Source organism: Peromyscus leucopus, chromosome 17 (assembly GCF_004664715.2).
Source record: "Peromyscus leucopus breed LL Stock chromosome 17, UCI_PerLeu_2.1, whole genome shotgun sequence".
Lineage (NCBI taxonomy): Eukaryota > Metazoa > Chordata > Mammalia > Rodentia > Cricetidae > Peromyscus > Peromyscus leucopus.
In genome coordinates this window covers 3,822,571-3,845,391 of record NC_051077.1, presented here as the reverse complement: position 1 = coordinate 3,845,391, position 22,821 = coordinate 3,822,571, and the positions used below count along the sequence as shown (strand labels likewise).

The 22,821-nt window shown below is 46.4% G+C and overlaps 1 protein-coding gene across 4 annotated transcripts in view; it reads right to left on the bottom strand.

Moving 5' to 3' along the window:
• The window catches only part of Upf3a (UPF3A regulator of nonsense mediated mRNA decay), a 38,629-nt gene extending 17,679 nt beyond the window's left edge, over window positions 1-20,950 (bottom strand). Inside the window, exons 1-9 of one of the 4 annotated variants that reach the window (XM_028881238.2) lie at window positions 20,685-20,950; window positions 20,250-20,356; window positions 18,625-18,731; window positions 17,112-17,210; window positions 16,885-16,995; window positions 12,931-12,986; window positions 12,687-12,842; window positions 10,430-10,566; window positions 7,435-7,990 (exon numbers count right to left, since the gene is read on the bottom strand). In XM_028881238.2, coding sequence (XP_028737071.1) covers window positions 7,693-7,990; window positions 10,430-10,566; window positions 12,687-12,842; window positions 12,931-12,986; window positions 16,885-16,995; window positions 17,112-17,210; window positions 18,625-18,731; window positions 20,250-20,356; window positions 20,685-20,885 — 1,272 coding nt within the window. In that variant the 5' untranslated portion in view covers window positions 20,886-20,950 and the 3' untranslated portion in view covers window positions 7,435-7,692. Of the gene's footprint in view, window positions 1-7,434; window positions 7,991-10,429; window positions 10,567-12,686; window positions 12,843-12,930; window positions 12,987-16,884; window positions 16,996-17,111; window positions 17,211-18,624; window positions 18,732-20,249; window positions 20,357-20,684 lie in introns of those variants that run through there. The other 3 variants (XM_028881239.2, XM_028881240.2, XR_003735801.2) reach the window with 3 other exon arrangements.
• Window positions 20,951-22,821: the final 1,871 nt, after the last annotated feature.

Sequence of the window (22,821 nt, the reverse complement as noted above, 5' to 3'; positions counted from 1 at the left end):
ATTATCATACAGAATAAATATCAAGGAGGAAGGGAATGACGTAAAAAAAAACCAAAAAACCTTCACTTCCGGGCAGAGATTGTAGCTCAGTGGCCACATATCATTTTTAATATGTACAATGACTATAGATTCAATAGCCAGCATCAAAAAGCCAGGCATGTTGGTACACGCCTTTAATACCAGCCCTAAGAAAGCAGAGGCAGGCAGATCTCTGGGAATTCAAGGCCAGCCTGGTCTGGTCTACATAGTGAGTTCCAGGCTAGCCAGGACTACATGGAAAGACCCTGTCCCCAAAACCAAAACAAACAAACAAACAAATAAACAAACAAGCAAATAGATTATAACTTCATATAATGTCAGTATTTTTGTTGCTGTTAACCCACGACCAAAGGAACTGGTTATCTTGAGAAGAACTCCTAGCATAAGCAGACAGAAACACAATGTTGTAGTTTTTACTAAAGGTTAAAAAAGGGGGCGGGGCTGGGAATGGTGACCCATGCTTTTAATATCTGCACTCCGGAGGTGAGTTCAAGGCCAGCCAGGAATGTACAATGAGAGCTTGATTAAAAAATAAAATATCATCCCTGACCTCAAACTCTACTATAGAGCTATAGTAATAAAAACAGCTTGGTACTGGTATAAAAACCGACATACGGACCAATGGAATCGAATTGAAGACCCTGACATTAATCCATGCACATATGAACACCTGGTTTTTAACAAAGGAGCCAAAACTATACAATGGAAAAAAGAAAGTATCTTCAACAAATGGTGCAGGCATAACTGGATCTCAATATGCAAAAGATTACAAATAGATCCATATCTGTCACCATGCACAAAACTCAAGTCCAAGTGGATCAACGATCTGAACATAAATCCAGTTACACTAAACTTAATAGAAAAGAAAGTAGGAAGCACTCTTGAACGCATTGGCACCGGAGATCATTTCCTAAATAAAACACCAACAGCACAGACCCTGAGCACAACAATTAATAAATGGGACCTCTCGAAACTGAGAAGCTTTTGCAGGGCAAAAGACACAGCCAATAAGACAAAAAGACAGCCAACAGAATGGGAAAAGATCTTCACCAACCCCACATCTGACAGAGGATTGATCTCCACAGTATATAAAGAACTCAAGAAACTAGACATCAAAATACTGAACAGTCCAATTAAAAAATGGGCTAAAGAGCTAAACAGAGATTTCACAAAACAAGAAATAAAAATGGCTGAAAGACATTTAAAGAAATGCTCAACATCCTTAATCATCAAAGAAATGCAAATCAAAACGACTCTGAGATACCACCTTACACCTATCAGAATGGCTACGATCAAAAACACCAATGACAGTCAATGTTGGAGAAGATGTGGAGCAAAGGGAACACTCTTCCACTGTTGGTGGGAATGTAAACTTGTACAACCACTGTGGAAATCAGTATGGCGGTTTCTCAGAAAATTAGGAATCGAACTACCTCAAGACCTAGCCATCCTACTCTTGGGCATATACCCAAGGAATGCTGATTCATACCATAAAGATACATGCTCAGCTATGTTCATAGTAACACTATTTGTAATAGCCAGAACCTGGAAACAACCTAGATGCCCATCAACGGAAGAATGGATGAAAAAAATGTGGTACATATACACAATGGAGTACTACTCAGCAGAGAAAAACAATGAAAGCATGAAATTTGCAGGCAAATGGATGGAACTAGAAAAAATCATACTGAGTGAGGTAACCCAAACCCAGAAAGACAGTCATGGTATGTACTCACTCATAAGTGGATTCTAGATATAAAATAAAGAACAATCAGACCACAACCCATAGAACCATGAAGGCTATATATATAGCATGGAGGTCCCTAGGATGACTGTGGCTTATAATAAATTTCGGTTTTACTCAATTATTGAAAAAAAAAATAGCCAAATGAATGGAAACACATGAGCTTGAACCAAAGGCTGAGGGGCCCCCAGCTGGATCAGGCCCTCTGAATAGGTGAGAGTTGATTGGCTTGATCAGTTTGGGAGGCAACTAGGCAGTGTGACCAAGTCCTGTGCTCGTTACATGAGTTGGCTGTTTGAAACCTGGAACTTATGCAGGGACACTTGGTTCAGTCTGGGAGGAAGGGACTGGACCTGCCTGGTCTAAGTCTACCAGGTTGATCGCAGTCCTCGGGGGAGGATTTGCCCTGGAGGAGGTGGGAATGGGGGGTGGACTGGGGGTAAGGGGAGGGGGTGGGAGGGGGGAGAATAGGGGAACCCGTGGCTGATATGTAGAACTGAATAGTATTGTAAAATAAAAATAAAATAAAATATCCCCATGTAATGTGTAAAGCATTAAGTGAAAGAGGGTTTCTTTGAAGCAAAGGCAACTACAGACACAGACAATCTGTCATTCTGAACTCAGTGTAAGCTGGAAAGAGAGGAAGGGAGAGAAAAACAACTATACAAGAGTTTTAACTGTAGATTTCCCTGGTCTTTCTCTGGGCTAGTGTTGACTAGTAGAGAACTGTGGGGAAAGAGTAAGGTCTCACATTCCTGAGTGGACTGGTTATTTCAGACACGTGTGGAGTCCGTGTGATTAGGCTATGGATCCATTTAGATCTTCTGTCCTCTGTAGGTAACAGCCGTGCACATGGTACACAGACATGTAGGCTACACACACACACACACACACACACACACACACACACACATAAAATAAAAATTAATTAAAAAAGTCACTCATGGTGGTGCACACGTCTGTAAATCCAGCACTTGGGAAAGAAGGCAGATCATTCAGTGACCTCTTTGGCCCTCCAGCAAGCTTGAAGCTAGCCAGGACTCCATGAGACCCTGTCTGCACCCACTGTCCACACACACACACACACACACACACACACACACACTCACTGAGATTTAAGTGGTTTAACTAAAAACATCCAGCTGATGAGAAATTCTGGACGAAACCCATAGTATTTGTAAGACAAATATTTGTGCAGGTTTTCTGATGTGTGCCCGGAAGACACTTGCCTTCCTGCTCATGCCTGCACCTCCCAGCAGCCACTACCATTTCTCTGGGTGCTAGATACCCTGTGAGGAGAGAGCACACTCCGCCGCGGAAGAACTCAGTCCGAGTTCATGGAGTTTACTAATTTCACGGACAGGCTAAACCGATAAACAGTGCCCCACAGGAAATAAACAAGCTGTTATGGAGGGATGCTCCATGAACAAGGGACAGGGGAGACTGTGGGTGAATGGAAAGGCTCTGGGGTCTCCTGGACCTAACGCTGGGCTGGAGTGCAGCTGCAGGTCCCCGTGTTGAGAGGAGGTGCAGCGGCTAATATTAACTATCTACTTGACAGAACCCAGACTCACCTGAGGAGTCCCTGGCGAGCCTGTGAGGGATTATCTTGGTTAGATAACTGAGGGGGAGGGGTTGACACCGCTCCCAGGACTTGAGTCTGGCCCGCATCAGAAGGATGCTAGCTGAGCATCAACCCTCATCTCTGCGCTTCCTGACTGTGGACATACAGGACCAGCTGCCCCACGATCCTGCCCCTCACGCCTTCCCCTGTGACAGTCTGTATCCTGGAATGGCGAACCCGAATAACCCCTTAGGATGCTTGTGTCACAGCATCACATGACTAATCCAGGAGGCTAGAGGTGGGGGTGGGGTCAAAGACTCCCTACTTGCACAGGACTCCTGCTCTGCCAGTGTGGCTTCTGCTGAAATCTCTCCGGGTGGCGCCAGAGGAGGCTTTCTACTGTGTTCTCACCAGCAGAGGGGCCGTTCTGATCTCTAACACTGTCATCAATCAGTCAGACCAGGGCCCACTGTCCTCAGCGTATGTGACCTGCATTACTTCCTTACTCCAGTGCAGCCATATTGGATAAGGACTTCCACATATGAATCTAGGGCAAAGATAATTCAAGAAAGGCCTGACTTAAAATAGCATGGCTTCTGTCATCTGCCCAGGAGCCCTAAACTACCAGCAGTTAGCTGGAAATGCCTCCAGTCCCCAGACGCCCAAAGTGACCCAAGAATCCTCTATCAAGACTGTCGTCCATGGTGGCAGTCCTGTAAAACCTGGACCTCATCGTGTAGGGCCGTGGCCATTGTGACTTCCAGAGAGTAATTCATGGCAGACCGCTCTTCACTCATGCTGACTGTCCCACATGACCACTGAAAAATGCCAATGCCATTATCATTGATGATGCTGTCCCTTTAACAAGTGGACAACTGAGTTTAAGTCGTCTAAGACTTGTCCTTTTATGATGTAACATTACTTACATGGCTGTCTTTGTTCTTAGATGTGTAACAGTGAAGTATTCTGGGAGAAATTCAGAATCTTACAAATGTTCTCTTGATACTAAAATTGGGGTGTCAACTTGTAAGAAGTGTCTAGATTTATACCAAAATACACAGTCTAGCAAAAAAACTCACCAAGAGACAGTAGACAGCATTTTTCGAAATTTAACTACATTGACAAGATAAAAAGGATTGAAATTGAATTTACATGTAACCATTAGAGCAGTGGTTCTCAACCTTCCTAATGTTGTGACCTTTTAATACAGGTCCTCACATTTTGTGGTGACCCCCAACCATAAGATTATTTTCACTGGGCGGTGGCAGCACACATTTTTAATCCCAGCACTCGGGAGGCAGAGGCAGGTGGATCTCTGTGAGTTTGAGGCCAGCCTGGTCTAAAGAGTGAGTTCCAGGACAGCCAGGGCTACACAGAGAAGCCCTGTCATGAAAAAGAAAAAAAAAAAAAAACAACAAAAACCACAACACAAACAAACAAAAATACAAAAGGAAAGTTTATTATCCGTGCTGGGATTAAAGGCATGCGCCACCACCACCTGGCCCTTTTGTAGTCTTAATAATCTATTAACACAGAGCAAATGGTTGATCAATTCTCAACTTTTAGCTCTAACATGACTTTAGATCCAAAGATAAGAAACAGAAAGCCAAAGTGCTTCTGTAGGAATCCCATTCTCTTCTGGAAGGCAAACATGCTAACATACTAACCCAAGAATTCAGTGATAAGAGACGAAGACAGTAAAGCCTTTTCACCAGTGTGGTGTGGAGAAAGCTATGCCCTCCCATCTCGCCTCTTTCTACAGAATCTACCCACCCCAGCAGAATTCAGCCCAAGGTCCATACCTACTCTGGCTTGGGGACCAAGTGTTTTGTGAGTGAAAAGTCCTCCTCCTGGGACACTGGAGACACCGTCTGGCTACTGAGAGCCTGATCCCCCATTAACCCAACCGCCTCTGTCACCAGAGGCACCTCACTGACGGGAGAATCATAAAGTATGGAGAGATCACTTGGTGAGCACTATCATGCAACATGTCAGCAAGTAAAAACCTATTTTCAAAGACGATAAATGTGAAATTTCACAACAGATGGGAAAACCCCTTGAATCCACTGCCAGATGCCACTTACTGCCAGGCTAAGCAATTGACACTGATAGCTAACTGTTCTCCTTTGTGAGGTTTATGTTCAGAATAAAATTATTGATACCATCAAGGAGTCAAAAGGCCAGGACTGAAAACAAGAAATAACAGAAACTTTAGAAAAATACTTCGTTAAGGAATTACTAAAACTCTAAACAGGAGGCCATCTCCTCAGTTTTATGAATTCAAATGAAAACTTGGAATGTCTCCCCATACACATCTCTAATTCTCACTGACAGACCTGATACGCAACTGCTTCAGGGCACAAAGACACCCTAGTCAAAACAGCAGTCCCTGAGGGCGGCCAGCACTGAAGGAGTGGCAGAGGGAACGGACCCTGTTTCCTGGTAGCTGAAACCTCAGGCAGGGACCCTTCCCAGTGTCCTTTTCATGGAGATGATTTTGTTGTCATGTAGGGGTAGGGTCCTTGTCCAGTGTCCTCTTCATGAGGATAACTTTATTGGCACATCCTTCCAGGAGTTCAGATTAAGACTCTTTGGCCTGTAAGAATGGAAAAGGCCTGAGGTAGGAAGTGGACACTGGTATGAATCCCTGAGGTAGATGGGGAGCTCTTGGAGCCAATATGGCTAGCCTCACTCTCAGACGACATCCGCATGTACACATGGAGAATGCAGTCTGATCCTTCTAAACAACACACTGCCAGGCCTCATAGGAACGAAGTACTGTGTCCAAAGCAAACCCAACAGCAGAACAGGATCAATGAGCACGCAGTTGGGGAGCACCATCTACAGGTCTCAAATACCCCACTGCTCAAACAGAAGCAGCTGAAAGGTCAGGTGAATGCCTCTCTCCAATAGACCATGGTTATGCTCAGGGTCCCCTAGGTTACAATGACCCCAGGAATCTCTGGGCACTAAAAAGTTGTGAGTCATTTCTTTTGGCCAGTCCCGAAAGCATTAAAAATGAACGTCACCACAGGACACAGACAATCAATTAATATATACGTTTTTTTAAAAGGCCGTCAGCAGTGCCCTGCGCCGTCAATGGATCCAAAGGCAATCAGTAAGTGAAGAGAGCCAGCCTCCAAGGTCACACTAGTCTGTGGCCATTTGTTCACATTGTGAGTCCTGGTGAGCATGTGCATGAGGCTGGCCCTGGACGTGAATGCCACTCAATCCTTGTTCCAGGGAAGTTATTCTCAGAAAGCCTTCCCTTTGCTAGCATCCTAAATGGAAGCTACAGCTAAAGATTAAGCTGTTAACTGCTAAGTACTCTTTCTTTAGAAACATTTCGAGAATCAGAACACTGGCTACCTCCGGAGAACTTCAGACCAGGTAAGGAAGACTCACTGTTAGTCTTCAATTCTGTATGTCAGCTCACACAGAGCATGTAAACTGATGTGAGGTTTAACTTACAGAGAAGGACGCGCCTGTCTGAGGAGACTGTAGGTACTAGCCCTGGGACACTGAGTTTCAAATGTTCTGGCCACAAGACAAAACATCAAGACACACATTGCTTGGCAAAGACCCACTGTCCACCACCTTACCATCCTTCCTTTCCCTTGCCATAAAAGACCTCTGTTCCTGAGTTCCCTAAGACAGGTTTTGGGGGGTGGTGCCCCCTGGTCGACCTTCCAGCATGGCAGTCCTCTGTTACTATGACTGACTCTTTTCCTCTCAGCTCTTGGCTCCCAAACATTGGCTTTCCAGTGACGAGCAACCTAAACATGGACCCAGTGGCATTAACCCCCTCAATGGGTCTCTGGGAGCACGTGACCAAACAGAAGTGATTGTCACACTTCTGAAAAAAAAAAAAATGTCTTTTCACTGGACTCAAGGGAACCTCGAGGCTGTCTTCACACTCAGGCAGAACTGCCTCACGAGCTCTGAGACTATTCATTAGTCAACGACTTCTAAGAGAGCTCCACAAGATGCTGTTTTCCTTATTATCTTAAGGCTATATTTTACAATATTAATCTCAAGTAAATGATTTATGCTAAACAATTTTTCCTGGTAAATAGAAGCTTGATTCTTTAAAAAGATGACAGTATGTTTTATTCTGAATTTAAGTTCAGTGTACCCCAGGAGAGCAAGAATACTCTAGAAGAAATGGACTTTCAAAGTCAGCTCACATGGGCGTGTGAGCTGACAGACAGAGTGCAGCCCTGGACCTCTACACACCTAGGCAGATTCTTCTCGTCTCCTTTTATTTGGGGAAAGCCGTCATGAGACTTCAGAGGCACACTGCGTACTCTTGGCACGTATCGACAGGCAAGTCGGGCCCAGGGGACTACAGAACCTTGTTCCCCAGGTGCTCCTTTCTTAGGCCCAGGCTGTCACACTCTTGTCCCCTGCTCGCTCTCTCTGCCTTGTCCACAGGGACTCCCCCATCCTGGCTCCCTTTCTTCCCTCTATCCTGGGTGAAGGCTTTCCCCCACTTGGGTTCATCTTCGGTCCTCCTGGAAAACCTGGCAAACTCAGAGTGACTGCTGTGCTTTCTGCAACCATCTGGGTGACATCTTGGAGTTTCAGGTTCTTTCTCTCGAAATCTTTTGTCCCTTTGCTCTTTATCACTGCCATCCTGTAACCTGTGAGTCAATACAAACGGTCAATAACTAACTGTAGGCAGATGGCTGATTATCTGTCTCCCTTCTAGACTCTGAATGGGGTGCACAGGACCTGAGCCCATCACTACAGGGGTGCACAGACCTGAGCCCATCACCACAGGGGTGCACAGACCTGAGCCCATCACTACAGGGGTGCACAGACCTGAGCCCATCACTACAGGGGTGCACAGACCTGAGCCCATCACTACAGGGGTGCACAGACCTGAGCCCATCACTACAGGGGTGCACAGACCTGAGCCCATCACTACAGGGGTGCACAGACCTGAGCCCATCACCACAGGGGTGCACAGGACCTGAGCCCATCACTACAGGGTGCACAGACCTGAGCCCATCACTACAGGGGTGCACAGACCTGAGCCCATCACCACAGGGTGCACAGACCTGAGCCCATCACCACAGGGTGCACAGACCTGAGCCCATCACTACAGGGTGCACAGACCTGAGCCCATCACTACAGGGGTGCACAGACCTGAGCCCATCACTACAGGGGTGCACAGACCTGAGCCCATCACCACAGGGGTGCACAGACCTGAGCCCATCACTACAGGGGTGCACAGACCTGAGCCCATCACTACAGGGGTGCACAGACCTGAGCCCATCACTACAGGGGTGCACAGACCTGAGCCCATCACCACAGGGGTGCACAGACCTGAGCCCATCACTACAGGGATGCACAGACCTGAGCCCATCACCACAGGGGTGCACAGACCTGAGCCCATCACTACAGGGGTGCACAGACCTGAGCCCATCACTACAGGGGTGCACAGACCTGAGCCCATCACCACAGGGGTATATAGGAGCTGAGCCCATCACTACAGGGGTGCACAGGACCTGAGCCCATCACCACAGGGGTGCACAGACCTGAGCCCATCACCACAGGGGTGCACAGACCTGAGCCCATCACCACAGGGGTGTATAGGACCTGAGCCCATCACTACAGGGGTGCACAGACCTGAGCCCATCACTACAGGGGTGCACAGACCTGAGCCCATCACTACAGGGGTGCACAGACCTGAGCCCATCACTACAGGGGTGCATAGACCTGAGCCCATCACCACAGGGGTGCACAGACCTGAGCCCATCACTACAGGGGTGCACAGGACCTGAGCCCATCACCACAGGGGTGCACAGACCTGAGCCCATCACCACAGGGGTGCACAGACCTGAGCCCATCACCACAGGGGTGTATAGGAGCTGAGTCCATCACTACAGGGGTGAGTTTATCACCATGGGCTCAAAGTAAGCATCTAACAAAGGACATGGAAAGATGGACAAATATATCTGCTACTATATCTGAACGACAAGTTCGCAATGACATAATGCTGAGGTATGTGACACACTGTCCTAACTCTCGCAGAGTAAATGCGGTCCCCACTGTACAGCTTAACTAAACGAGTGACAGTCTAGGTTCCCAGACGTGCATGCGACACAGCCCCAGCAGTTTTAGTCTGCTCTAAGCACAGCCGACTGAACTCAGGTTTAATAAGGCCAGGTGACTGACTTAGGCACATCTAAAGGCTAAGTGAATAGTGAGCAAGCACATGGCTACTTGGTTTGGGGTTCTTGAAGTCTTTGCCTCCCTGAAGCATGGGTACAAGCCACCACCATGTCCCCTCTGTGGCTTATCCACATGGGAGGCATGGGAACAATTGAGGACTTAGGACAATAATAACAGGCTGTATCATAAACAATGACACTAAAGTACTCCAACCCGAATCAAAGTGTAGAGATATACTCCAAGAGTGGCAGAAACTCCAGGTCGGGAAGCCCGGGTGTGTGGCAGGTATGGTAGTCAGGGCAGGGGGCTACGCCTGCCAGCTCCACGGCTGAGCTCTTCCCATGAAACCGTGTCATGAGCAGGTAAAGATAGAGGCAAGACCAACAAAAGACAGATCTAACTAGGAGGGGATTACACTATTGAAGGCCTACTGCTCCACCACAGAAACAAACAAACAAAAACCCCAAACTGGCCAGCCCGAAAAGATGGGACTCTGAAATTTGTAGTTGTAGGTAGCTGAGATTTAATCACAGGTTAACTGTAGGGGAGCTGGGATACAAATGTGTGGGAGACCTCAAAACACAGGGGGAAGCAGTGACCAGGAACAAACCACACAGAAAGAAAGACTGAGAGGCAGACCCTGGAGACATACGTCCAGGAAGGAAGTCTTATGGAGGAAAAGGAAGCCGCTCAAGAAGTGATGTAAGGAAGCCCCAGGAACCGCTCCTCATTTGAAGAGCCACCGAGACTGCTGACTGGATGCTTACTAACTCCTGGCATGGTCAACAGAAACAAACACGCTAGCATACTCCAAGGGCAATGTGAAGAGCACACCACTTGTACTGACGCTGTGACTCCACACTGGGGGCAGGAGGCAGTCACGGGAACAAGAGCATGCTCACCTCTCCCCAGGCGTCTCCGGCAGCAGGCCTTCCACTGGCCGGGCTTCCTGCTTCTCGTCTCCAGGACCAACTGAGTCACCTCTTTCTTTGGGTTTCTCTGTGGTTGCTTCTTCTCCTGTTTCCAGCTTTTTAAGAAGCTGAGAAATTGTAACATTAATAAAATATCACTCAATTATCATAAAAGAAACTGTTAAATAATTAAAAATATATACCAATATTGAGCTCAAATGTTTGAATAGCAAAGGAATTGTTGTAGGCCCAAATATCAAAAACAAAAACAACTGCCACCCAGCTGTTTTGGGTTTAATACATATGACATTATCAATAAAATCTTTACAATTATGAAAAATGATGTAGGATTGTTAAAATAATGGCATCCAATTTAACAAAAGAACACTATAAAACAAAATGTGTACTATAGATCTGAGGCCAGCTCCCACCTTTTAAAGTGTTCCTCTGAGGAGAAGAGAGGAATAGGAAACTTGGAGATAGAAAGACAGCAGAGAGGAGACAGACAGAAACACAGGATAGCTTCAGGAGGACCTGGATCAAAATCCACCGGCCCCTTCTGTCTCTTCAAAAGAGCTTTTTATAATACCAAGGGGTGGGGTGAAAGATCTCCCCCTTGCTAGATCAAAGCACCCTGCACAGCCAAATGCAGACCCTTCCAAACACCTGGTAACCACACCTGTGGTCAAATCATTCCCCTGTGCAGCCCTGCTGGGTAAAGCAAGCTCAGATCTCACTAGGAAACCTCAGGGGGTCTCCACAGTGACCCAATTTTGATTTACATTAGTACACACAGACCCTGCTAATGGAGCCTAATTCTGAGCAACACTTTATTAGGTGGTTTTGTCCTTGTGCCAACATTAAAGTGTCCTATACTTGAAGTCACTATACAAGTTAATCTCATAGTCACTGTTACAGTCTGAGTATTAACTTTTCCCAAAAATTCATGTGTTGAACCCTTGGTCTCCAGCTAGAGGTATTACTTTGGAACTAGGTCATTCGAAACAAGCCCGTGGAAGCTCTGTCATGTTCTATGTCTTCCTTCTTTGTCTTCTAATTCTTGTCTATTTGGCAGCGAAAGCCTCCACCACAGGACCCCACATCTCTCCTGCTCCCAGCTAACCAATGAGCACCTCTCCAGCCCCGCCCTTCTGCTTTGTTGAGACAAGTTCTTGTATCTAACTCAGACCAACCTTGAACTGCTGAGCCCCCTGACTGTCTCAGTGCTAGCAGCACAGGCTTATGCTAAAATACCTGGCTTATGTGGTACTGGGATTGAAAACCACAGCTTAACCCATTCTAGGCAAGTACTCTATGGACTGAGTTACGTCTCTCCCCCTTGTGAGCTTTGTGAAGACTATCCCAGTCCATTAGTCTTCTGCTCTTACAGCTTTGGTCAGGTTTCCTGACTTCACTGCTACTATGATACTATGCAGTTTTAAAAACAACAGATCTCATGGGGCTGGAGAACTGACTCGGTGGTTGAGAGCCCCTGTTGCTCTTGACGAGGACCTGGATTAGGGGCTAACACCCACATGTGGCTCCCAACCATCATTAACTCCAGCTCCAGGGCATCCACTGTCCTCTTCTGGCCTCTGCAGTTACCAGGCACTATGTGGTGCATACACACAGACTTTGCTAACCATAGACATGTTCCTTATGTATTAAAAGTTACAGTTAATGATAGCTGACACTTTCTTTATATTATACAGTTCTTCAGAGCTCTAATAAGTACCTCAAGTCTTCTGTGGGGTAAGGTGAAACCATGCCGGGCTGAAATCTCAGTTTAAAAAAGTCCTAAGAAGGGTTGATTCCAATTCTGACCAATATTGAGGAAACAATCTCTTCAATCAGTGTGAATGATGCACCAGTCGTGGGGAAAACTGGACCCGAGGGTGAAAGCCATGGGTGCTGCCTGGTGCTGAGCCTTGGGTGTGAGTCCGAGTTCTGAGCTGCTGAGGCAGGACACGGAGAAGCCCTGCCGGAAGTTCTCTGGAAAATCTAAGGCAGGGACCCTTTGGGTGCCGTGACCCATTCCACACTGGGAGGCCGGAGCCTCGCGCCTTCCGCTGCCTCAGCACCCGCGGGCTGTGTAAGGATGCCTGAGCCTAGGGGGACGTCTGAGGCCACTGCTGTAGAATGGGTATAAAGCGCTGATAAAGGGCTGGATTAGCTGAATACTTCGATGGCCTCATCACTCTAAGAGAACTACACTGTGGGGAAAGAAGAAATGTCTCCTCAGTATTACCTTAATCTTCACCTCCTTCTCGGTTCTCTTCTGCTTATCCGCCTCTTTCCTTTTACATCTCTCCTCCTCTCTCCTTCTCCTTTTCTCCTCTTCCCGGAAACGCTTCTTCTCCAGCTCCCTCCTCCTCCGCTCTTCGCGCTTTTCTTCTCGAAGTCTCTGAAGGTATAGACAAACACGTATGTAGATTTTGTGGATGGAATCAGCAAGCACAGGACAGATAGTCATCAGGTAAAACGTCACCCACCTGCTTTTCTAGTTTTCTATTTTTAATATATTCCAAAAGAGGTGTGGTTCTTCTGGCTAAAGAACAAAAATTGTAATACATCACAAATCACTTCTAAATTGAGATTATTTTATATTCTTGTTTCCAATTTAATATTAAAATAATTAGGGGAAGAATACTATCTCTAAAATTTACATGGGTATGCGCTGTACCCAGGGGCATTCTTATTCTATTATGACAAATGTAAGTAATTTGGAGGTACTGATAATTTTGCATATAGTAGGCATGCCATTCTTTTAAGCCTTTTATTAGCATATACCAATTATAGACAATAATAGGTCATTCTGACATTTTCATACATGTATACAAGGTATTTCGATCACATTTACACTCCATGACCAGTCCTTGACCCTCCCACTCCTGCAGTCCCCTTTCTCTTCCCAGCCAACCCTCCGACTTCCACGGTCTACCTTCCATTTTGTGGTGTGGTGACCCAGTGAGTTTAACTAGGGCTGTTTATAGGACTATAGGTGAGTGGTTATTTACAGGGGCACCGGCGTCGGTGAAGAAAAAGACACAAGATTCTTCCTCTTCAAGCAGTCATTAATATTGCTCACATAGTTGGCAAAAAAAAAAAGGTAGTATGTGTGTGATAATCTTAAGCTTCTCAAATGTTACTAATATCTTTTTATGCTTCTGAAGAATCATAAATAGCATTTACATACTTACTTGGATGCTATCCAAATTGTCAGTTTTTGCTTTTCCAGTTTTTAGTGTTTTTTTTTTTAAATGTTTATTTAGTTTTACTCTATCTGTATGAGTGTGTGTCTGCATGTATGTCTATGTACCATGTTTATGCCTGGTGCCTATGGAGGTCAGAACAGGATGTCAGATCCCCTGGAACTGGTTAGGAATGGTAGTGAGCTGCCATGGGGGTGCTGGGAACTGCTGGGGTCCTCTGAAGAAGCAACAAGTGCTCCTAACCACCCCGCCATTTCTCCAGCCCAATAACACAGAGCCTCTAATACATGCCAATCTAATTCAAAAGTCCCAAATCTGAAATGCCGTCAACCAAAGTTTTGAGCACTGACATGATGACCCAGTGGGAAAGTCTACATGTGATGAGATGTGTCAGTCAAACGGAGATGCATTACAAGTGTACAAAACCGCCTTCGCACTGTGTGCTTAAAATATACAGAAAACACATTTTATCTCTAGACTTGCGTCCCATCTCCACAATATTTTATTACAGATATACAAACATTCCAAAGTCCCAAACAGAACATTTCTGGTCCTTATCATTTCAGATATTCAACCTTTTTATACTCAGTAAAACCAGAATAATGTGACATTAACTCCAAATACTAAAGCTTAGAAAATGATTCCCTATGGCACTGCTGACCAACAAAAGCACCCATTCCTCTTGTGTAAAGAACACACCCACAGCTTCTACCTTAACATCACCTCTCCTACTCCTCACTCCTCATATCTGGTTGGTATGTCAGGTGCCCCGGCATGCTACAGGCCTACAGGTGTCTGTCACCAGAGGGACCAGCTCCAAAAGGGAGGAGTTCCATGACCTCCACATGTAAGGACATGGTGAGAAGGTGGGAATCGTCTGGGTCTGCTCTGCAAATCTTCAAGATCTCAGATTGAATGGGACCGTGAAGAATCCTTGGATACACCTGAGAGTTGGCATGACATTTCCAGAATTGTGAGGTTCAGGAACTCATAGTAATTTGTGAGAAAGCCACTAGACGTGGGCCCCTAATTCAAACCAAGGACTTCTGATGCCCTGACTTGACAGATCAAATGGTACTCAGTCTCAAGAGTGGACATGGTCAGAGGCCCACACTTTATGGCAGGTGCTGTGGCCATGGATGTAATCAATCTGGCAGAAATAAATTCATTTCAAAGAGATTCTTTGGCTGTCAGACTAACAAAACAGTGGATCCCAAGATAAAGGTTAGTAACATGGATACACTTTCCTCCTCCTTCCCTAATTACTGCATCACAACATTTTACAAGGCTCAAGGAGGTGATGAGGTCTGCTGAGGTTATGAAGTACCAAGTCTCAGAGCTAATCCTAGGTACGTCCATTCCAAAGACCTCCTGCCAATGACAGCTTATTATGATCTTTTTTTTAAAAAAGATTTATTTATTTATTATGTATACAGAATAGGGTGCCAGATCTCATTACAGATGGTGGTGAGCCACCATGTGGGTGCTGGGAATTGAACTCAGGACCTCTGGAAGGGCAGTTGGTGCTCTTAACCTCTGAGCCATCTCTCCAGCTCCCAAGTTTATTATGATCTTATTCAAACCTTATTTGTTAGGCTTGTTCATGAGACAAGGTTAAAAGTTAAGAAAATATTGGCAGCTCCTAGCAATTACGTGGTGAAGATTCAAACTGAAAAGCAGAACAGCAACTACAGCAGCCTCCAGCGTCCATGTCTGGGGTGAGTGAACCGCTCGCTTGAGGGCTAAGAGTCAGCCTGGCATTTGTGTCCATATGTAAGCACTACTGGCAATATACCGGGCACCAAGATGACAAGGACAGAGGCCCTCTGCGGGAACAGAACTAGATCTGACCCACAAAAAGATGTCTCAAAAGTGGCCTGTAGTGACAGACCCTGTAACAAGAAACACTTAAACAGACCAAGAAAGATGGAGGAGGGGGCTGGAAGATGAGTTTTAAAAATACCTAATGCTTTTTCTAACTTTGTAAGTATAACACGTTTTGAAATCAGATCTCGAGTTTTGCCCCCAAAGTATCTTTCTCCACCTTCTCTATGTATATGTTATATATGTACATATTACACATGTAAATATATATAACTAGCCATCTGCTCGTCTTAGATCTCTGGTCTTTAGTTCTCTCTACCCCTCAGCCCCCTCACTAATCTGCCTACCATTCCCCCCTCCCCCAATGTTTGACCTCTAAAACATACACTCATCATAATACAACAGCCTTCCCTGGGGAGCAAGAGCCATCAGCCAGTCCCTGCTTCTTTCTGGCATTCCCCACCCACTGTGGACAGAGCAATGATCCACTCCCTGACAGGAATCTGGGTCTCCAGTCTCAACACTAGGGTTTCTTACATCTCTCAATTATACGAGCTTACACTCTGTTTCTATAGCTCCGGACTCTGTGGTCTGTTCATTCACTAGATACTCAATTTCTACTGTCTCTTTCCTGCAGCTACAAAGATGACAATATATTTCAACCATGGGAGTGGGGGAGGAAACTGAGCAGGGAACTCATGTGGAGACTAACGAACCAATTATACCTGAGATGTTAATAAGGTACTGTCTGGGGGCTGGGTCCTTTAGAAGAGCAACTGATGCTCTTAACCTCTGAGCCATCCCTCCAGCCCCTTGAGAAGAGATTTTTGATCCTGAGACCAGTCGGAAATGGAACATTCAGGTGTGTCTGAGACTAAACCGGGTGGGCCTGGTGAAAAATAAAGGAGCTCCATGTCTGCATGTGCATTTTCTGGGGTCTATTATAGGAGACAAACATTTCTAGCCACTCCACTCTAGGAGAAAGCGTGAATGGAGTTCAAGCAGACCCTGGCTGCTGGCTGCGCTTATGCACTGACTGACTGCTTAGCTTCCTTGGAAGGCTTGCTGCTCTGCCGAAGCTGCAAAGCAGGTCTTGCCTCCAGAGGCTCCCGAGGTCCTCTCGTGGCTGCTGACAGTCAAAACTGACAAACGTTCCTCTCTGACCCAGCCAAGAGCACACATCTGTCTTCGGAAGCGTCATCATTTCAAATACAACCACTAAACACATCACGTTTACCAACAAAGGCTGAGAAATATTTCCCTGCCCTATCACTCTTTTGTCGAAAGTAGAAAATACTGTTTCTATCAAGCCTGTAACAGAAAGAAATTTCACCCTCATCTTGAAGAAAGGAGAATTAAATATATATATTCTATTAGTAAGCATCTCAATAAAGAAACGAGCAAACAGACCGAGGAGTTCTCTTGTCCTCACTTCGATCTCTCCCAGGAGTGTCTCAGGACTAGCACCGGTTTTTTCTTCCTCCAAACTGTATGTTTCCAGAAACTGTTTATATTCTGGATCTGTAAATTTAAAACAGAAGGAATGAATAAACATATCCCCCTCTCCAACTGCAGGCAACGTTTGATCAGCACATTTCATCTGTGGGTTTATAATTCCGCTTCAGAAAAGGGCTCACCATCTTCAATGCTTCCAGTCTTGGCGTCTTTCTTCTTCAGCTTCTTTTTGGCAATCTTCTGGAAGGGAGCAAACTCCACCACTGCAGGATACTCCAGGCCTTTTATGGAGACAGAGTCCAAAGATGACCGTGAAACTCTACTATATTCACTTTGGAAAACAATGATCTAACTTACATGGAGTCAAAGGATGATGTCGTCAAGGTAACTGCTTTGGGAAGAGCAGGAGGCAAAGAAGCAACACTCAGTTATTGTTGCTGTTGTTGTTTTGGGTCTTTGTTGTTGTTATAATCAACTATTTTAAGGTGTTATAGGCTAGAGAGAGCTCAGTGGTTGAGAGCATTTGCTGTTCTTGCACAGGACCTGGATTTGGTTCTAAGCACCTCACATTAGGTGGCTCACAAACACCTGGAACTCCACTTCCAGGGAATTTGATGCCCTCTTCTGGCTTCTGAGGATACCCGCACACACATGGTATACGTACATACACTCAGGCATGGACACATACATACACATAAAATAAAAATAAATAAAAAAGAATTAATGTTAAGATGTCAATTCAACTACCGAACTGTTATACAGACTCAAGGAAATTGCTTAAAAAAGATACAGGGCTTTAGGGCTTGGAAACTTCAAGGACATGTACTGATCTATGTAAGGTTTGTTTCAAACAAAAAAGGTGAAAAAGGAAGCAGCAGGAACTGATTTTATTGTTATATGGGAAGGAAGATGAACATGTAAAGAAATGTTCTCATTTTTTTTTTTTTTTTTTTTTTTTTTTTTTGGTTTTTCGAGACAGGGTTTCTCTGTGTAGCTTTGTGCCTCTCCTGGAACTCACTTGGTAGCCCAGGCTGGCCTCGAACTCACAGAGATCCTTCTGCCTCTGCCTCCCGAGTGCTGGGATTAAAGGCGTGTGCCACCACCGCCCGGCAAGAAATGTTCTCATTAATAGACTTTAACCAGCACATGGAACCCTCTGCCTCAGAATTAAATCCACTGAGCTCTATCATTTTAAAGCTGGTGAGTAATGCACTCCTCTGGTGTTAAAGGTCGAACTTACTTGGAATATGTTTTGGGCTCACCTCAACTGTGCAGAATGAACACAGAACAAGAAAGGGCTGGGGCCGGCAGGATGGCTTAGTGGGCAGCCATACTTGTTACCAAGCCTGGTGACCTAAGGAAAATCCCTGGGACCCATACCAAAAGGAGAGGACTGACTCTGAAAAGCTGCCTTCTGATCTCCACAATTACAACATGACACAGAAGTGTACATACACACACACACACAGAGAAGTGTACACACACACACACACACACACACACACACACACACACAGATAACAAGTGTATACATACACAGAGAAGTGTATATACACACACACACACACAGATAACAGGTGTATACATACATAGAGGCATATATACACAGGAGTATACACACACAGAGGAGTGTACACACACACACACACACACACACACACACACACACACACACAAACACACACAGGCCCTAACCTTTATTGCCAATGAAGATATATCCATCAAAACGATCTCTGAACAGAAGGATGTCATCGGGGTTCCGAAAATTAATGTATGCTCTTGAGTAGAGATGAGGATAGAGACTGAAATATGAGATAAGAATAAAAGTGTTAGTAAAACTGCAGGACACCCTTAGTTTTGTCTTATTTATCTTTTATTAACATAGCAAGTACTTGTTATGCCAAATAATCACTTCTCAGCTAATTATAACAATCTGGATAGTCTTTTTGTTTTTGTCTTTGTTTTTTTGAGACAGGGTTTCTCTGTGTAGCCCTGGCTGTCCTGAAACTCACTCCATAGCCCAGGCTGGCCTAGAACGAGATCCACATGCCTCTGCCTCCCGAGTGCTGGGACCAAAGATGTGTTCCACCACTGCCCAGCTCCAATCTGAATATTCTTTAGCAAAAAAAAAAAACAAAACAAAACAAAAAACCCAACCATGAATTGAAGCCTTGATTACTCAGGAGCATCTCTACTGTCATAACTAAGATTAAATTACTAGACTTCAGCTTGGCGGTGGTGACTAGATCCAGCACTTGAGAGGCGGACGCAGGCAGATCTCTGTGAGTTCAAAGCCAGCCTGGTCTACAGAGTGAGATCCAGGACAGCCAGGGCTACACAGAAACCCTGTCTCTAAAGACAAACAAATACTAGACTTCAGAAGTCAACCAACGGCCATGGACATTTGGACATTTTTAGTCATTCCTGGTACATCAAGAATAAGAAGACTAATCTTGGCTCCTTCATGGATGAGGATATAGTACTATGAGGTTCTTTTCAGATGGGTAGGTCAGTTTCAGGTGCGTTGGTACTTAGGAAAAATGAAACCATTCTCCCTCTCAGTCACACTTCTTTTCACAGGTAGGAACTCTTCAATTCCATTTCACAGAGACTATTAAAGGCCAGAGAAGTTTGTTCATAGCAAGGGTACAAGTCACAAGGAGGGGCTGGGATTGTACCCCGAGTCACTCCCTGTTGTTTTAACTGTTTTTTTTTTTTTTAACTTTAGCCATCCGAAAACCACCTGTGGTTTTCAAATGATACCCGTTTAATATCTACTTGTATTTTTATTTGAAGACGATTTTTTCTTTCTTTTTTTCTTTTTACAAAAACAGGCATCCCAAAGGAATTTCTATATGACATAAACGAAAACATAAAAGTATATAAAAAACATCGTGAAAAATCCCGAATCTCAATGGCACTGACATCTGCTGGTTAGGCCAGCCCCGAGTTGCTCCAATCACCGCAGACAGAGAACCTGTCTGACCGGGTGGTGCTGCCCACAGGAACACGGTGGCAATTCCCCTTCTCCGGGCTCAATTCCTGGTCCTTCACTAGCGAAAACACTCCAGACTCGCGTGTATAAAGGATGCACTCTGGTTTTTCTCATCATACAATTTATTAAAAGCTATGTGGAGGGAGGTCTGGAAACACAAAGGACACAACGTGCGGCGTCACCGGCGCACCACGGTCCTGTATAGAGTGACAACGTCATGCCCATCCATAACGGGCGTGCACAGAGAGCTGGAAGCGGGACAGATGGCAATCCCGAGCGCCACCGGGTCCTCAGCCCATCACCCGGGTCCCGCGACAACCCTCACCTGAGGTCCGCAGCCACCACCTCGAAGTAATCGTGCGCAGGCAGGGGGCGCAGTTGCTCTTCCAGCTGCTCTTTGGTGAGGCCGGGGGGCAGACGCCGGAGGACCACCTGGGATGACCATGGCTCGTCATTTAGATGCTGCCGCCCGCCCGCTCGGCCTCCCGCCCGCCCGCTCGGCCCACCCCGGCCGCGGGCCCGCCGAGCCCGACCACCGCCGCTCCCCGACTCTAGCCGGCCTGGGAGGCGGCGGCGGCCCGCATCCCCATGGCAACGCCGCGGCCGAGGCCCCGCCCCTAAGGCCAGCACACCGCCCCTCTCCCCTCAAGCCCCGCCCTCCTCAGGCTCCCAGCCGTGCTCTCGCGAGAACGGCTGGCCCCACCCCGCGGCGGGCTCTGGACCAGTCTCCCCGCGGGAGGCTGCGAGGCTCCGCCCCCACCTTGCTCAGGGCCGTCCTCTTCTCCTCGCGAGGCTTGCCCGCCCCGCTCTCGCTGAAGGCCGGGGCCGGCGCTGCCGCCGGCTCCCTCCGCGGCGATTCGCGGCGGAACGGGGCCTCCGGGCCCGACAGTTTCTCCCTCCAGCTGGGAGCCCGCGCAGGAAGGGCCTCACCCAGGCCTCCGGCCCCCTCTTCGGAGCGCATCCCCACCGGCCGCCCGCCCGCCCGCCTCCACCGCGAGAACGAAGCCTCGCGAGGACTGGGCAGCCCCTCCCTTGGCATTCGGTGTCCCGCGTCCCCTCCCCGGGCCTGCCGCGGGGGGGGGGGGGGGAGAAAGGGGCGGTGCCAGTGCTGCCCTGCGCCAGGGGTGGGCAGCCTGGCGGGCCCTGAATGCTGGCGGTGCCCCAGGGTTACACGTTTCCAAAACATCCTCGGCATCCTCCGACAGCGACGGCAGGGAGTCGACACTGTCACGCCGTGCACGGAAGACAAACGCACGTTCCTGATGTCCCGTGGGCTGCTCACCTGCGATGTGGATGGCATGCATCCTTGAGAGTCTGGGACTGGGAGGCCCCCGGAACCCAGAGCCATTTCTGGCCCACTCAGTCTCACCAGGGCAGCACCGAAACTAAAAAAAACCTTTTTTTTTTTTTTTTTTTTCTACAGACCTACAAGCAACAGTTTTCCTAGGTGCTCAAATTTTACGTGCCGTTGGCTGTAGTTTTTAGTTACAGCACCTTTCTCCTGAGAAAATTTCAGAAATGTATTTACAGATTGTATTGTGAAGCCTGTATTGATATTGACACTCTTGAAATGTGACGTTTTAAATAGGCCAAAGACTCAAAAACAGTGTACAAGGCCTCAAACATCAGCCTTCTATAAAACCCATGAGCAGGGGCAGTCTCCAGTATTTCATGGTTCCGAGGAAGCCTAGGATTCGGAGCCCACTGTTTGAACCTGCTCAGTTTGGGGTAGCCAGTTATGCTGACCAAAAGCTATGCTGGCCTGTTAACCTTATTAGGAAGAAAATGCGTGTTTGAGAGGCTGATAAAAATGTGGAGACGAGTTGTCAGGAAAAAACAAAACAAAACCCCCACACCCAGATGTTAGATTGTACAGAGCTGATGGATAGTAACTTCACAAGTAAACAAAGTTGGATTATAAACTCAGAGCCAAAATTATCAGGCTCGCTTTAGCCCCCTTAACAGAGCCATTGATTGCCCATCTGTGTGTCTGACCTAACACCCTCTTAACTGTCCCGTAAACTGCCGATTAGTTTGATTAGTTTATATCAACTTGACGCAATCACTCAGTTGAACTGGGGAGCTGCTTTCATCAGATTGGCCTAGGCAGACAGTTTCTTGACTAATGACTGATGTGGGAGGGTCCACCCACTGTGGGCAGTTCCACCCAGAGCAGGTTGTTGGCTGTAATAAATAAGCCAATAAGCAGCATTCTTCTGTGCTCGCTATTGCAGATCCTGCCTCTAGGTTCCTACTAGAATTTCTGCTCTGACTTCCCCTCAATGATGGATTGTTGACTTAACAGCTGCAAGAGCAAATGAATCTCTCTCTGCCACAAGTTGCTCTGAGTATTTTATCACAGCAACAGAAAGCTAGGATAGAAATTGGTACTAGATAGTGGGCTATTGCTGACAGACCTGACCATGTTATTTGGAGGATCGTGGAAGTGTATGGTGTTTGAGGCTGGAAAAGCCACTGAGTGCTCAGAGTTTAATGAGTTGTTGTAGGGACATAAATATACCAATGAGAGAAATGCAGGTGATAGAGGCGTTCATGAAGTATCACAGGGTCATAAAGACTATCAGGGAAGCGAATGATGGCGGCGCACGCCTTTAATCCCAGCATCAGGGAGGCAGAGGCAGGTGGACCTCTGAGTTTGAGGCCAGCCTGGTCTACAGAGTGAATTCCAGGACAGGCTCCAAAGCTACACAGAAAAACCCTGTCTCAATAAAACTCAGCCCTCTGAAACTGTAAGAAATAAGCTTTCTTCATTCAGTAAGTTGCCCTGATCATAAGATTTTATCACAGCAACAGAAAGGTAACTGATAAACTCTACTATCTTAGAAACTTCTCAAAAATTATTTCAAAGTATGAATTTATTTTGAAAAAGACACAAT